This window comes from Drosophila elegans, unplaced genomic scaffold (assembly GCF_018152505.1).
Source record: "Drosophila elegans isolate 14027-0461.03 unplaced genomic scaffold, ASM1815250v1 contig_149, whole genome shotgun sequence".
NCBI lineage: Eukaryota > Metazoa > Arthropoda > Insecta > Diptera > Drosophilidae > Drosophila > Drosophila elegans.
Window position 1 is genome coordinate 21982365 of NW_024545513.1, and position 16676 is coordinate 21999040.

The 16676-nt window shown below is 42.2% G+C and overlaps 1 protein-coding gene across 3 annotated transcripts; it reads left to right on the forward strand.

The window, feature by feature from the left end:
- The first annotated feature begins 67 nt into the window (after positions 1-67).
- LOC108147699 (sodium leak channel non-selective protein) lies at positions 68-16502 on the forward strand. Of its 3 annotated transcripts, none has more exons than XM_017274418.2 (15): positions 68-318; positions 2083-3413; positions 3977-4200; positions 4262-4405; positions 4774-6303; positions 7287-7418; positions 7489-7854; positions 8548-9298; positions 9860-10159; positions 11245-11439; positions 11578-11764; positions 11871-12125; positions 13351-13624; positions 13698-13860; positions 14676-16502. In XM_017274418.2, exons 2-15 carry the CDS (start codon positions 2130-2132, stop codon positions 15597-15599), a joined length of 6729 nt encoding a protein of 2242 aa, XP_017129907.1. In that variant the 5' UTR covers positions 68-318; positions 2083-2129; the 3' UTR covers positions 15600-16502. The 3 variants fall into 3 exon arrangements, with proteins under 3 accessions (XP_017129907.1, XP_017129908.1, XP_017129909.1); XM_017274419.2 differs by having other exon boundaries at positions 7516-7854; XM_017274420.2 differs by lacking the exons at positions 11578-11764; positions 13698-13860; positions 14676-16502 and having other exon boundaries at positions 13351-13572.
- Positions 16503-16676: the final 174 nt, after the last annotated feature.

The following is a 16676-nucleotide window of genomic DNA, read 5'->3' on the forward strand; positions in this document are numbered from 1 at the left end:
TTTGGGGGTTGAACACCAGGACACGCCAGAGTGGAATGCCAGCGGAGCTGTCAGTTCAGTTGGCTGACTGAGGCACTGCCTGACTAAACGACGAACGAGTGCCCGAGTAACTCCGCATTCCCCGTCTAGAAAACCTCGGCGCGTGTTTGTTACAAAAGAAAAGTAGGCTTTCCCTCGTTTGCAAACGGGAAAGTGCGGCCCCCGAAACCCTAATATGACTGGTGCAGTGTCTTCGAGTCGAGCAACCCATTAATGTGGCTTCTGTGATAGGAACATAGCTCCAAATCCGCACTCCTCCAGCAGCAATTTACCCGAAAAGTGAGTAAGAAAAGACGATACAATGGGCCAGTCAAATGCCGAGAAAGGAAAAAATGCCAACACATGAGTCGAGCTGATTGCGATTGGAATTGGGACTTGGTAAAGGAGTCCATGCAAGTCTTTGGTAATGACAATGGACTCGGATTTGGCTTGAGGAACGGGGATGGGGTCTGTACCATGCATATACTATACGGTGAGAAGTGGTTGCTCATTCAGGGGTTGCAAATGCAAACCGCCTCCTTGACAGACTTTGATCCACACAGAAACAAATACTGAAACAATCGATGATCCATTTGAAGACGTTCATCTTTAATAATAATTAAAAAAAAAAAATCAGATTATTTTTCTAGACAAAAAGAAATCTGAGATAATATCAAAAAATTGTTCGTTTTTAAAAAACCATTGTGTACTTTTTTTTCTTAACAACTAAAATTTTCTCACGGTGCAGTGAGTGAGCTTGAGTAGTGCACCTTCAGCCCACCTTGGCAGCTGTTCGAATGTAAATATTGACACAGGCTAACGCTCTAATTGCCGACTGTCTGAATGAAGTGATCCATGCAAAGTAGGAGTGAAATTTAATCGGTTATAGGCTGTTGATATTTGGACATCAACAATTAAAGTTGGAACATTTTATCATTCAAATCTAATGGAAACTACTCCTCAAATCATTTTTGTACGTTAATTACTTGAATTTCCTTTTCCTAATTGTGTCAATAATAGAAAATCAATCGATTAATAACAAAATTTTCATTTATAAATACAAAAGGTAAATGAACGATTTAATTTTAAAATTTTTTGTTCTTATTATGTCTTATAAAATTGTCTGACTTAGAAACATTGTGTTAAGAAAGAAGAAAGTATATTTACAAATTGAAATACATATGGGAAAAATCAATCAATCATAATAAATTAAATACGTCACAAACTAATCCATGAATTTAAGTGTTGGATAAAATATACTTATACATACATTTGCGATCAAAATAATATTAGTTTTAAATTACCATAGTGGTTATTCACCAATAAAGAAAATGAAATTAGAAAACCTTTCATATTGTTGTAGTTTTTCAAGGTGAAGGAATTCTGATAATAATTCCTTAAAATACTTTGTTCAATATACTCTAGCAAATAATTTAGTAACAATTTGAGAAAATAGGTCGTCGTTAAGATCACTTCGTATTGGAATAAAATAATTTATAATATTTTATCTATTTTTAAAAGCAAAATTGATACCAGTTTTTAATATATTTTACAAATATTTTGAATAAATATTGCGCTGCTAAATGCAGATTTTTATTTATTCCTCATTTAGTTTATAATTTAAGATTCACTAAAATTTCTAAAAAAGGGTTTCACAAGTAGCTTCCTTACTATTTTCGATTGCTTGTAAAGCTAGTAAGCTAATAAAATATTATTGTTTTGATCGCAACTGTATATACATACATACATATATAGTTTTATTTATTGACGATCGGAGTTGCAATGCCAAACCTCTGCTTACAAAGCTATGAAAAAGATAAGAGGTTTGTATACCCTTGTAGAGGGTATTATAATTATAATTTCATTCAGTAGATGGCTTCACTGTTATTAAACATTTACGCATAAAATCGAAGTACAAGGGTATATTTGCTTCCTTTCTTGTTAGTTATTTATTTGGTAGAGTGTTTATAACAAAACCAACAACGTTTTGGGTTCCACTCCGCACACATTTAGTTGACGTATCCTAGCCTCTTTAACGATATTAATTTCCTCTTTAACCCACAGCAAAAAATAAACTACCGACCGTTCCAGTGGCAGGATGCGCCGTTTGAATGATTGACCGTCTTCAGATTCGTCGCTTGGGTGCAGCTGCTAGAAACAAACGCGCAGGAGGCGCAGGAGGAGGAGGAGGAGGAGGCGGCGGAGGAGGCGGATCAGGAGGAGGAGGAGGAGGCGGTGCGGTACCGGGAGCGGCAGGAGCGGCAGGAACAGGAGCGGCAACTGGAGCGCCAGCTAGTGCAGGATCGGCCCCTGTTGTCGGAGCAAGCGGGAGCGGTGGCCACCGGGAGCACCACCATCAATCGCATCCGTACTCCACGAGCGGCATCAACACGCCGGCGACGGCCAGCACCAGTTCCTCCAGCGGCAACAGTTTGACGCCGCAGCAGCAGCAACAGCAGCACCACCACCACCAGGCCCACCCGCAGCATCACTTCAACCACTTGCATCACCATCATCCGCACTCGCATCCGCACCACCCACATCCGCATCCGCATCAGCACCACCCACATCCGCATCCACACTCCCACCTGCGCCACTCGCAGCCGGCGTCCGCCAGCCAGTTCAGCTTCAATCCCTCGCCGGGCAGCAGTCCTGGCAACGGACTGGGTCTGGGCGCTCGCCAGGATGCGGCCAGTGCACTCAACAGTCCCACGACCATTGTGAACTCGGGCAGCGGCAGCGGCGGCGGCAGTAGCGTCGCCTTCGGGATGCAGCCGTCGCAGCAGCAGCAGCAATCCCTGGCCGGGGGCTCCTCCACCACGGCGGCCCCATCCTCGGGTGCTGGTGGTGGTGGTCACAACAATGGCGCCGGCCTGGGCACGGCCATGAGCGGAGGAGGAGGTGTCGGTGGCATCGGAGGCGTCGGTGGCGGTGGTGGTCTCAATCTCCTTGGAGGATTGGGCGGAATGGGCGGAATGGGCGGCGGAGCGGCTGCCGCCGGCATGGGCATCTGTGGCGGCATCAGCAGCACCGTGGGCAGTGCCGCCATCACCGGAGTGCCGCCCATCGGACTGGGCATCGCCACCGGGATTGGGAACAAGATCATGCTGGGACGCAAGCAAAGCCTCAAGGGCGGCGAGCCCTTCCTGGCCGACTACGGACCCGAGGAGTCGCTCAACGAGAGCGCCGACATCGAGTGGGTCAACAAGCTGTGGGTGCGCCGCCTGATGCGCCTCTGTGCCCTCGTCTCGCTGACCTCCGTGTCGCTGAACACGCCCAAGACCTTCGAGCGCTACCCCTCGCTGCAGTTCATCACCTTCGCCTCGGACACGGCCGTCACGCTGCTCTTCACCGCCGAAATGATCGCCAAGATGCATATCCGTGGTGTGCTGCATGTGAGTACGGTGCACTCAGGGAAATAACTTACGAATATGGCCGATTTCTCAATGTCATGTTTTCTTTTAACGATCAGTTAAATTTGCTGTTTCGAAAACATACAATTTTTCAATACATCACATAAATCACCTTACGCATATGGCCGATTTCTCAATATCATTTTAAGATTTAACGGTCAGTTTAATTGCTGTTTCGTGTGATAAACAAGAAAAAATGAAAATCATATTTGGAAATCAAATTTGACTTTGTGTTCTCCCTTACTGACAAATTACAAACTAGAATTTTAACATGTCATTGAGAAATCGCAACTTGTTACACGGTCAATCGAAATCGAAGTTAATATTTAAATGTTGTATATTATTTTTAAATGTAAATTAACAAAACTGTAGCATTGCTCTATTTTTGCTTCCAACAGACTGAACATATTTTTAAATAAAAAATCAGTTTTAGATAGTGAAAAAAAGAATCTTTCTTATGAAATGAAAACAAAATTCTTTAAAAATTTAAATTTTGTACCGATTTTTTGAATTTCTTAATTTATTTTGATGTACTTTTTTCAAAGGGTGAGGTGCCTTATCTGAAAGATCATTGGTGCCAGTTTGATGCTTCCATGGTCAGTTTCTTGTGGATCTCGATAATTTTGCAAATCTTCGAGGTGCTCGAGATAGTTCCCAAGTTTTCCTATTTGTCCATAATGAGAGCCCCTCGACCCCTGATCATGATTCGCTTCCTACGAGTCTTCCTCAAATTCAGTATGCCAAAAAGCCGGATCAACCAAATCTTCAAGTAAGTTTTGAGGGTTTTTTTTATTAAGTAGTATAATCTTATGAGTCAATTCTCTTTACAGACGTTCGAGCCAGCAAATTTACAATGTGACACTGTTCTTCCTTTTCTTCATGTCCCTGTATGGTTTACTCGGAGTTCAGTTCTTTGGCGAACTAAAAAATCACTGTGTGATGAATAATACTGAATACGACATTCTAAAAAGACCGTAAGCAAACAAAAGCAATATTTTGTTGTATAATAATAATATATATAATAATATGATTTCGTTGATTCATAAAATTATAATATTAAATGCATAGCATTTTAAATTACATGGTTTAGTATTAAAATATTTAAATATTTAAATATTAGATATCAAATAGTTCCTATTTGTTTAAATTCGTTTTTATTAAAGTTAAATTAAAATTAAAATTTAAAATCATTTATAAAGATGCTTAAAAGTATGCAACAGTTATTGGGAGTCTAGATGTGCCACTAAAGAAGACAGTAATTTTTTCGCAGCATACTTTTAGACAGCTTTATTAGTGATTTCTTTATTCTTGTGAGTATTTACTAATAATCTTTTACTTGCAGGATTCTTACGATCAACTCGCTGGCCATTCCGGACACATTCTGCTCGATGGACCCCGACTCCGGCTACCAGTGCTCGCCGGGGATGCGCTGCATGAAGATGGACTTCCTCAGCAGCTATGTGATCGGGTTCAATGGGTTCGAGGACATTGCGACGAGCATCTTCACCGTGTACCAGGCGGCCTCGCAGGAGGGCTGGGTATTCATCATGTACCGGGCGATCGACTCGCTGCCTGCATGGCGGGCTGCCTTCTACTTCAGCACGATGATCTTCTTTCTGGCGTGGCTGGTGAAGAACGTTTTCATAGCGGTGATCACGGAGACCTTCAACGAGATCCGCGTGCAGTTTCAGCAGATGTGGGGGGCACGGGGGCACATCCAGAAGACGGCCGCCTCGCAGATCCTCAGTGGCAACGATTCCGGCTGGCGGCTGGTGACCATCGATGATAATAAGCACGGCGGACTGGCGCCGGAGACATGTCATGCGATCCTGCGATCGCCCTACTTCCGAATGCTGGTGATGAGCGTGATCCTGGCCAATGGCATTGTGACGGCCACCATGACCTTCAAGCACGACGGACGACCGAGGGACGTGTTCTACGAGCGGTACTACTACATCGAGCTGGTCTTCACCTGCCTGCTCGACCTGGAGACGCTCTTCAAGATCTACTGCCTCGGCTGGCGGGGCTACTACAAGCACTCGATCCACAAGTTCGAGCTGCTCCTGGCGGCGGGCACCACCCTTCACATAGTGCCCATGTTCTATCCCTCGGGACTGACCTACTTCCAGGTGCTCAGGGTGGTGCGACTGATCAAGGCCTCGCCCATGCTGGAGGGCTTCGTCTACAAGATCTTTGGGCCGGGCAAGAAGCTCGGATCACTCATCATCTTCACCATGTGCCTGCTGATCATCAGCTCGAGCATCTCGATGCAGCTGTTCTGCTTTCTCTGCGACTTCACCAAGTTCGAGTCCTTCCCGGAGGCCTTCATGAGCATGTTCCAGATCCTCACCCAGGAGGCCTGGGTGGAGGTGATGGACGAGACGATGATCCGGACCAGCAAGACGCTGACCCCGCTGGTGGCGGTCTACTTCATACTCTACCATCTGTTCGTCACCCTCATCGTGCTCAGTCTGTTCGTGGCGGTGATCCTCGACAATCTGGAGCTGGACGAGGACATCAAGAAGCTGAAGCAGCTCAAGTTTCGCGAGCAGAGCGCCGAGATCAAGGAGACACTGCCCTTCCGCCTGCGCATCTTCGAGAAGTTCCCGGACTCGCCGCAGATGACCATCCTGCACCGCATCCCCAACGACTTCATGCTGCCCAAGGTGCGCGAGAGCTTCATGAAGCACTTCGTCATCGAGCTGGAGACGGAGGACTCGCTGGTCGAGAACTGCAAGCGACCCATGTCCGAGTGCTGGGAGTCGAACGTGGTTTTCCGCAAGCAGAAGCCCGTCCGCATCATGAACAAGACGGCCAAGGTGCGCGCCGCCGGCAGTAGTCTCCGCAAGTTGGCCATCACGCACATCATCAAGTGAGTATAAAGTATTACCAGTGTAAATGCTTAAGCTGGTTGTAAACGGTGCAGCCTTTTTTTCTTTTTTAATTTCAAAGAAATCTTAGTTTAACATTAAAATATTTAAATTAATGGGAAAAATATTTGATTTAAAATAGTTCCTATTAAATTTAAATGCATGTTATTAAATGTTTATGGGTTGTTGCCGGTGTAAATGCAGGTTGTAAACGGTGCAGCTCTTTTTGCTTTTTTTTTTTTGGAAGAAAACTTTGTGATTTTTTTCCTATAGCCTACTGTTACTATGAATATCAACTTGTGCTACAGTGCGATCTAAATTCATCAGTATACGCTACATAATATTTTCTTAGCTAAGGTGTAAACGGTGCAGCGTTATTGTGTTTGATATTCTTCTAGTTTTATGTATTTTATTTATATTATTATTATTACATTCTGTTCGGTTCCAATAAAAAATTTACAAGCTAACTAAAAATAAAGTAGCTTCAAATAAATGGAATTTTACACCAAATTAATTCAAAATCTATAGTCAATGGTTATTCAAACTAATATTAAAAAACCAGAATTTATATTATTATTTTATTTATATATATAACTTATGTTTTAGTTATGTTAAATTTGGAAAAAAAGATTAAGATCAGAAATCAGACTGTGTGAAAACCCCCTTAACATATCGATTCCTAGCCGTCAAAATAAATTCTTTAGGTAAATGCTCCTTAATATACTAAAATCAAGTTTCATAGATTTTCTGAGTGTGAGCATACAGATATGCTTAGATAAGTCTTTAATTCATTTTATGTTAGCCTTTTATATTATGTGATTCACTTATCACTTATTAATACCAACGTTATATAAAAGTTCAATTGGTGGCTTTACGTTTAAATAAATATATATTATATATATATATATATATATTATTACTAACAGTTTTTTCTGAAGATAGACCTGTGAAGCTAATGCCAGATTTTCGATTGATTGTCCCACAGCGACAGCAACAACCAGCGGCTGATGCTGGGCGACTCCGCGATGCTGCCCGTGGTGGGGACGAAGGGCGGCGGCGGACTGAAGTCGCAGGGCACTATCACCCACTCGAAGCCGTGGCGCGTGGACCAGAAGAAGTGAGTAGCTGGGCCCTGCCCCACCGAGGCGGCGCGACCCGTGTGATGTGTGTCCACTACCAATCCGCAGGTTCGGCTCCCGCTCCATCCGTCGCAGCGTGCGCTCCGGTTCCATCAAGCTGAAGCAGACGTACGAGCATCTGATGGAGAATGGGGACATTGCTGCGGCTCCAAGGGCCAATTCCGGACGGGCTCGTCCCCACGATCTGGACATCAAGCTGCTGCAGGCGAAGCGCCAGCAGGCGGAGATGCGGCGCAACCAGCGCGAGGAGGATTTGCGCGAGAATCACCCGTTCTTCGACACGCCGCTGTTTCTGGTGCCGCGCGAGAGTCGCTTCCGCAAGATCTGCCAGAAGATCGTCCACGCGCGCTACGATGCTCGGCTGAAGGATCCGCTGACCGGCAAGGAGCGTAAAGTCCAGTACAAGAGCCTGCAGTAAGTTGACTTTCCCAATTTCGATCAGAGGTATAGAGAAAAAACAAACAAACAAACGAAACGTTAAATAATGAAAATTGGCTGATTATACATAGTATTGAAATATCAGGTACAATATCAAAGTAATGTTTTCTTTTTCCCACGTTTAAATTGTGAATTTTACTTGTAATTATGGGTACCATACAGATGGTACAATGATGAACAAATGGATTATATATATATAATATTATATATTTGGTTATTACATTATTTTATTTAGAAATTACAAAATCAAATTGCAAATCAATCAAAATCAATTACAAAATCGAATATATCATTTTTTACGGTTCTAAGAGTACACAATCAAATGTTTATATTTTTTATACTAGAGTCAATTTGGTAGTTTCAAAAAAAGCCAATATTCTAATTATCAAGCGGTTATTTAAAGCGGTTATATTAAAACATCAGTTTATCATTTTTAAGAGTATACATTTATACATATTTGAACTTTCAAGACAATATGAGACAAGATATAATTGACTTCATCTACCCTTAAAATTATGAGAAAAGTTGTATATCTAAAAGTATAGAAATGTCAAGTCAATATTGACGTTATCTTTGCACCTTGGATTAAGGTTTTATTTGCAACTGGAGAAGAGCTTTGCTCATTTTATTGCCATTATTTTTAATCAAAAACCTTTGAATCCCTTGCAGCAACTTCCTGGGGCTAGTCACCTACCTGGACTGGGTGATGATATTCGCCACCACGCTGTCGTGCATCTCGATGATGTTCGAGACACCCAATTACCGGGTGATGGATCATCCGACGCTGCAGATCGCCGAGTACGGGTTCGTTATTTTCATGAGCCTGGAGCTGGCGCTGAAGATTCTGGCCGACGGGCTGTTCTTCACGCCGAAGGCTTACATCAAGGATGTGGCGGCCGCCCTGGATGTGTTCATCTATGTGGTGTCCACCTCGTTCTTGTGCTGGATGCCATTGAAAATACCAACCAACTCGGCGGCCCAGCTCCTGATGATCCTGCGCTGCGTGCGGCCGCTGCGAATCTTCACCCTGGTGCCGCACATGCGAAAAGTGGTCTACGAGCTGTGCCGCGGCTTCAAGGAGATCCTGCTCGTATCCACCCTGCTCATCCTCCTGATGTTCATCTTCGCCAGCTACGGCGTCCAGTTGTACGGCGGTCGTCTGGCCCGTTGCAATGATCCCACGATCTCGAGGCGGGCGGACTGCGTTGGCGTCTTCATGCGACGCGTCTTCGTCACCAAAATGAAGCTGACCCCGGGTCCGGATGAGTCCTATCCGGCCATGCTGGTGCCACGGGTGTGGGCCAATCCGCGGCGCTTCAACTTCGACAACATCGGGGACGCCATGCTCACGCTCTTCGAGGTGCTGTCCTTCAAGGGCTGGTTGGATGTGCGCGATGTCCTGATCAAGGCCGTGGGTCCGGTGAGTTCAACAAATGGCCCCCATAAATACATATCTTAAAAGAGATATGTTTATTCTGATAAAAAAAGTTGCTGTTTTCAGCTATTTAAAATATAAAAACATTTTAATATCTGAACTTAACATTTAAATTTAACCCCTATTAAACTTTAACATAATAATTTAAGATTTAATTTAAATATGCAACATTAAAATTGAAATTCAATAGTCAGATGTTTGTTTTTTCTATTTCATTTTTTTTATCAGTGTAGCTTTCTTAACTATTCAAATTTTCTATATTTTGAAAGATATGAAGGAACACTTTTGTATTTAAATAAGCCGAATGAAACAAGCTATTATACGATATACATATATGTTCTTTTTTTAATGAAATACCTTTACTTAAGTATGGAAAACCCTTTTAAAATATTTTTACCTGTGTATTTCGCACCGTTTTTTTTTTTTTAGTCACTGGTTGCTAGAAATGGTATTCGATGTTTTAAAATAGTGGTCAATGCGCATTCGTTTTTAGTTTTGACTTTTTGGCCGTCTTCGAACTTCGATCTGATCCTTTTCATCTTACAGGTGCATGCTGTGTATATCCACATCTACATTTTTTTGGGCTGCATGATCGGGCTGACGTTGTTCGTGGGCGTGGTCATTGCCAACTACTCGGAGAACAAGGGCACCGCCCTGCTGACCGTCGACCAGCGGCGCTGGTGTGACCTCAAGAAGCGACTGAAGATCGCCCAGCCGCTCCACCTCCCACCGCGACCCGATGGCCGCAAGATCCGGGCCTTCACCTACGACATCACCCAGCACATAATTTTCAAGCGGGTCATCGCTGTGGTCGTACTGATCAACAGTATGCTGCTCTCCATCACGGTTTGTACAGAGGCTTATTAAGGGTTAATCCAAGCACGAAGTATCTGCATGCATTAATATCTATACATTCTTATTTTACTCATGGTTGCTCATAAAGCTAATTAAATTTTCTGAGGAGCAACCGTAATATGATACATATTACTGCGAGCTACTTACTGCATGAAGTTTATATTTCAAATTTTATATTTTATCAAAGGCCAAAAAATGTAAAGTATATGAAATAGGTTTATTTTCCCTTTTGTTACTGAAATATTCCATATTTTGTTTGTAAATTTGTCGAAGTCTTGATTAACCTTCTATTTATTACCTAAGGACATTTTGGCTTACAAGGATTTTTAAAAGATTAATTATGTAGTTAAAGAAACATGTTTGTTGTTTTTTTTCCTCTAATTAATTACTAATTAATTTTTTAAATTATAAAGTAAGGGAAACAAGTTAACTTTCCCAGATAATATTTATCTCTTTGTTTTAAATTAAAATTTAATTTAAATTTTCCTATAGCTAAATCTATTATTTCGTCAAAGTTCGATTTATTTCTAGTTAATCCATTTCTGACAAATCTTAATATAACAACGTAAAAAATGAAATGAAAAAATATTTATCTTAAGTAAATTCTGTCATTGACTCCAAAAAGTTTTTAAGTTAATGGAGGAAGTATATACATGCTCTTAACGAAAAAAGGTAAAACGAATCACCAATTAAAAATTAGATGCACATACTTTCAAGGTAGATTTTAGATATAAGCAGGCGCCAAAAAATATGCTTTTGGCTCCTATAATAATCGTCTAAGACATCGAGTCATAATAACTGCATGCCAGCACGTTCGTATATACGCAAATAAACAAAGGTGGCTATTGACCCACTATCGCTGAAAATATGGCGATACTGCGATTTAACCGAAAACATAGCAAGATAATGAATGTATGGAGTTATGAATTGAAACTGTAGTAATGTGACTGCATAGCCTAGAGTCTAGATTCTAGAGCTTAGAGCTTATAGCTTAGATATTAGCTTGGAGCTCGACGAAGAGTGTGGTTTTCTATCGTCTATCGTCTATCGTCTCTTGTCTCAATTGTCTACTGCAGTGGATCAAGGGAGAGGTGCATACGGAACGCCTGGTGATCGTCAGTGCGGTATTGACCTTTGTCTTTGTGGTTGAGGTGGTGATGAAGAACATTGCCTTTACACCGCGCGGCTATTGGCAATCTAGGCGCAATCGCTATGACCTCCTCGTCACCGTTGCCGGTGTGATTTGGATCATTTTGCAGACCATTCTGCGGGTAAGTTGCTGCTAGTCATCTAGTCATCTTGTCATCTCCTTGTCTTCCCAAAACCCAACCCCAACCCCAACCTCGATGACCATTGACGTCTGACCTCTGACCTCTGACCTGTGAAATTTGAACTCTGATCTCTGGCAGAACGATCTGTCGTACTTCTTCGGCTTCATGGTCGTCATCCTGCGCTTCTTCACCATCACCGGCAAGCACACCACACTGAAGATGCTTATGTTGACCGTGGGCGTGTCTGTATGCAAGTCCTTCTTCATTATCTTTGGCATGTTTCTGCTAGTCTTCTTCTATGCGCTGGCCGGAACAATTCTCTTCGGTGAGCTGGGGTTTTAATATTCCACCTAATGTAGAATGAGCCAGTCTCCTGCCCCCCGGACAACCACCCGTCCCAACTGACTCCACTTGGATGATTCTCGTTCCAGGCACCGTCAAGTACGGCGAGGGCATCGGCCGGCGGGCCAACTTTGGGTCACCCGTCACCGGTGTGGCCATGCTCTTCCGGATCGTCACCGGCGAGGACTGGAACAAGATCATGCACGACTGCATGGTCCGGCCGCCGTACTGCACCTTGGGCAACAACTACTGGGAGACGGACTGCGGCAACTTCACCGCCAGCCTCATCTACTTCTGCACCTTCTACGTCATTATCACATACATTGTGCTCAACTTGCTTGTGGGTAGGTCTCCCTGGTCACATCCGGAATGCGCAGGTTACTCGGTTGGCACATATTACCAACGCCTTAACTTATGTCCGGATTCCGTTTTTAGCAATTTTTATTTTATTACCAAAGAAATATTCCGTAGCTAAAAATGCTTTTTAAAAATTTTATTTTAAGTATTTTGCTTGCAATTTTTAGCAATTTCCAACCTATTACTTATTTCCTTTTTAAAATATGATATATTTTCAGCAACTTATTAGGCTGGTAAATATTAATGCATAGCTTAAAGTTGTATTTCCGAAATTAAAGTTAAATTATTTTTTGCTTAAGTATATTGAAATTTTAAAATATTTCTTGTTCCTCACTAACTAATTAAATTTGGAAATATTACTGGTTTTCTTGTTATGCTATAAAATTTTGAGTGGGTTAATCGTCTTGCATTTATGACCAAAACTATAATTTGTAAACAAAATTTTGAAATAAAAATAGCTGAATTTCTATTACCTAATAATTTAAGCTTAAATATTTTTAAACTTACAAGCTTTACCCATTTCCTTTTGAAGCTAATATATTTAAAAGGGTTACTCGGGTTACACAAAGTTAAAGCCATACTTTTGAAACCAAAATGTTGTAGCTTAATTCGGATTAATTTTACCAATTCTTTATTTTTAAAACTATTATTCAGTAGCTCAATTATTGAAATTTGAAATTATAACTCAATCCCTATTAAAACCAATATATATTGCTAGAAATAAAATTTTCAATACTATTTTTTGAGTCTTCAAAACTAAAAATAAAAGCAAAATTATGCAAGTTTAAGCATTGCAACTTTTATTATTATTTTATAACAGCTGTTGCACTTTTTTTACTGAGCCATGTTAATGTTAAGTTTTATACATTTGCTTGGATCACAGTTTTGGCAATAGAAAGATTGCACACATTTGTTTATTTAATTTCAAATTTAATTAAAAATATAAAACAAAGTTTTTAACCAACAAAATTTGTTGTTTTGATAAACTTGAAGAGTCTTGAAGTAAAAGCTTTCCATTTCAAGCGACCAAGTCAAAAAAAATATAATTATTAGAATTAGAAACTTAACCCTAATTAGCGGTTTCAAACAAATCTCTTACAGACAAATTTCAGCAGAATTAAAATATTGGCTGCTAAACCAATCCCTAAGCTCGAAAATATTCCTAAATCCTAAATGAATGCAAGTTAAATTTGATTTTTTTTCATTCTGCAGCTATTATCATGGAGAACTTTTCCCTCTTCTACTCCAACGAAGAGGATGCATTGCTTTCGTATGCGGACATACGTAACTTCCAGAACACCTGGAACATTGTGGACATCCATCAGCGTGGAGTGATCCCCGTGCGCCGGGTGAAGTTTATTCTGCGCCTGCTGAAAGGACGCCTCGAGTGCGATCCCCAGAAGGATCGGCTGCTGTTCAAGTACATGTGCTATGAGCTGGACAAGCTGCACAACGGCGAGGACGTGACCTTCCACGATGTCATCAAGTGGGTGATTGTGATCATTGACTGTGAACCGATCGATTTCACCAGAGTTTCCCTTCTTTTCCATCCCATCCAGCATGCTGAGCTATCGCTCTGTGGACATTCGCAAGGCACTGCAGCTGGAGGAGCTCTTGGCTCGCGAGGAGTTCGAGTACCTGGTCGAGGAGGAGGTGGCCAAGATGACCATTCGCACCTGGCTGGAGGGGTGCCTAAAAAAGATCCGGGCCCAAAATGCTAGCGTAAGTTGACAAAACTGTGTTATCAAGTATAAGAAAATAAGTATACAATTTATTTAGATTTCTGCACTTGTTTTCCACTAAATATTTCAATGTTATATGATGGCTGTATAAGCTTAAAAACGCAGTACCTTTTTAGATTAATTAAATACAGCTAAACTCATTAAATAGTTTCTTAAACTCAAAAATACATATTATAAAGCTTTCTAAAAATTACTATTTTGTTTTTAACCTATTGCAGAGGCATTTAAAAATTTTTAACAGTTTTATAAATGAAATATTAATATATATAATGCATTCCAAACATTGGCCCTAAATTTTGGAAAAAAAACCTTGATAAAAGCCTCACAGACATATTTTATGAAATTAACATTTTTAGCTAAATATTTCTTTATAAAGGGGAGCCATGCTAAAAATTAGTGTAAAATGTATTTTCTTTTTGACATAATTTTGAATTTGAATATGAATACATAATTTTAAGCCTTTGTAGCTAAGTCATTTAATAGTTAAAAAATGAATAAACAACAATTTTACATATCTAAACGTTTTATATAAACTTTTTAATAGGACCCTCAAATGATTTTTTCAATTTTTTTTTAACAGTGGCTTGCAAAAAAAAATGTTATTACTTTTTTTTATATCAAAAATGATTAAATAGTTTTTAGGATATTATGGTGCATCTCAAACATACATGTATACATTTTAAAATTTTCAAAACAGTGCAATTAAAAAAACGTTTGGACAAAATTAGATTTGTTCTACTATATTTGTTTTAAATGTTAAAATAGAATTATCCTAACTTAAAATTTCAATTGCAGAAGCAGCAAAACTCGTTGATCGCCGGCCTGCGAGCCACCAACGAGCAGCCGGTGATGCGGCCGAATGTGCAGGAGGACAAGGCGCCATTGGGCGCGGCTGACAAGTCGGCGATCAGCACGATCAGCGGGGCGGTGGCGGGCGCCTGTCCGCCCACCAGCGACGCCTTCTCGCCAACCTTCAGCTCGACGGAGAACGAAGAGAAGGACGGCAGCAGCAGTGCCGTGGCGCCGCCCCACTCGGAGCCAGCGATCGTCGCCGGTCCGGCGGTGGCAATCGCCGGAAGTGGCGTGGGAACTGGGCCGGCTGTGGCCACCGCCCGGCATGTGATGGCGGTGGGCAAACGGGGCTATGCCCTCAACCGATCCGACTCGACGGGCAGCTCGGCGGGACGCAAGTTTCTGGCACCCACCTCCAGCGATCCGCAGCAGCGGTCGACGCTGAGCGACAAGGAGCGGCTGCACATCAGCAGTCAGCAGCGCAAGAAGAACTCGATGACCACACTGCCACATGCGGGTCAGCTGGGTCAGTTGGCCAAGCAAAGGGGCGGCGAGGCCTCCAAGTCGGCCAGCTTCTTTGCCCAGGTGAACAGCGAGATTGGCCAGTTCCACTATCCGACAATAAACGCCGCCGCCGCCGCTGCCGCCCTGCATGGAGGCTATGGCGGGGGGCATGGTGGCCATGGCGGACACGGAGGACACGGCGGCCACGGGCACATGGGTCATTTGCATGGTGGCCACGGTGAGCACCAGCAGGGCCATCACCATGGCGGCGTTCTGGGCAGTCCATCGGCCATGATGAGCCAGATGATCGGGGGCAGTGGCAAGCTGCTGCCGTTCAACAACCAGGCCAATGCCGTCTACGAGGTACACGACTGGTGGCAGGAGCAGGTGCTCTGTCCGCAGACCAGCGATGATGAGATCTAGCAATGGGCCAGATCGCTCAAGGGAGCCAGCGATTCTATGGGATCCAGCGGATGCAGGCCCAAGTGGAGCAGCCGGAAATATCGCAGAGGAGCCTATTAAACATCAATATCAACAACTAGTGGCCTAGAACTTTTTTGTATATGCCTAATAAGTGTAAATGTAATTGGCCTCACAATTAACGGTTAACAATTCTAACGAGTATAGCTATAGTTTAGCACTGGTAAAAATATGAAAAAAACAAAAAAAAAAAAAAACGAGGAACTAGGCAAAACTAGCAACATTAGTTTTACGTTTTTGTTGTTGTTTGCGTGCTAGATGGTAAATATGATCAGTCAGTCAGTCGGTAACTTTGTTATAGCTTAAATATATATAAAAGAAATATATATTATATATATGTATATGAGTATATAGCATATGGATTGCATATGTCTTACGAATAGTGCAAATTTATAAGCGCGCTGCCTCACCAAATGGAGCATTAAAATTTCGTATGTTGCCAAAAACAATTAAGTAGCTAACGAATATATAGTAATGCCCAAAACTGGAAACCAAGAACCCCTTACCAAACTTTGAACTAGCCAACTTTATACCAAATAGTAGATGTATAAATAAAAATACAAAAGACACAAGACAGAGAGACACGAAAACATGAGCATACACCAAAAAGAAAGAGATGCCTATTAAGATATTTTGAGATTAGCCAAATAACTCAGCACAAATTAATATTAAAGTTATTACTACGAGCATAGCCAAAAAGCCCCATTCAATGCGACCTCCCCCTTCCGAAGCGAAGCGTAATAAAAATCGTTGAAATTGCAGAACGTTTTAAAAAAATTCTCTGGCTGGTTAATGAATGAATGGTTTGGCACTGGGGGAATGGGCGCACGTTCCGGCTCCGAACTGCGTCGCTCAGTTCCGATAATCTGCGGCTTATGCAAGCCCACGGGCAGCCCTACGGTGCAGGTGCGTGCCCCAGGTGGGCTAGGGCATCCGTTCCCGTTCCGGACCGATCGAGCTTTCGGTCGCTGTCCGGAATTCAAATTCTTTCACAGACTACGGAACGGACTCCGCCCCCGC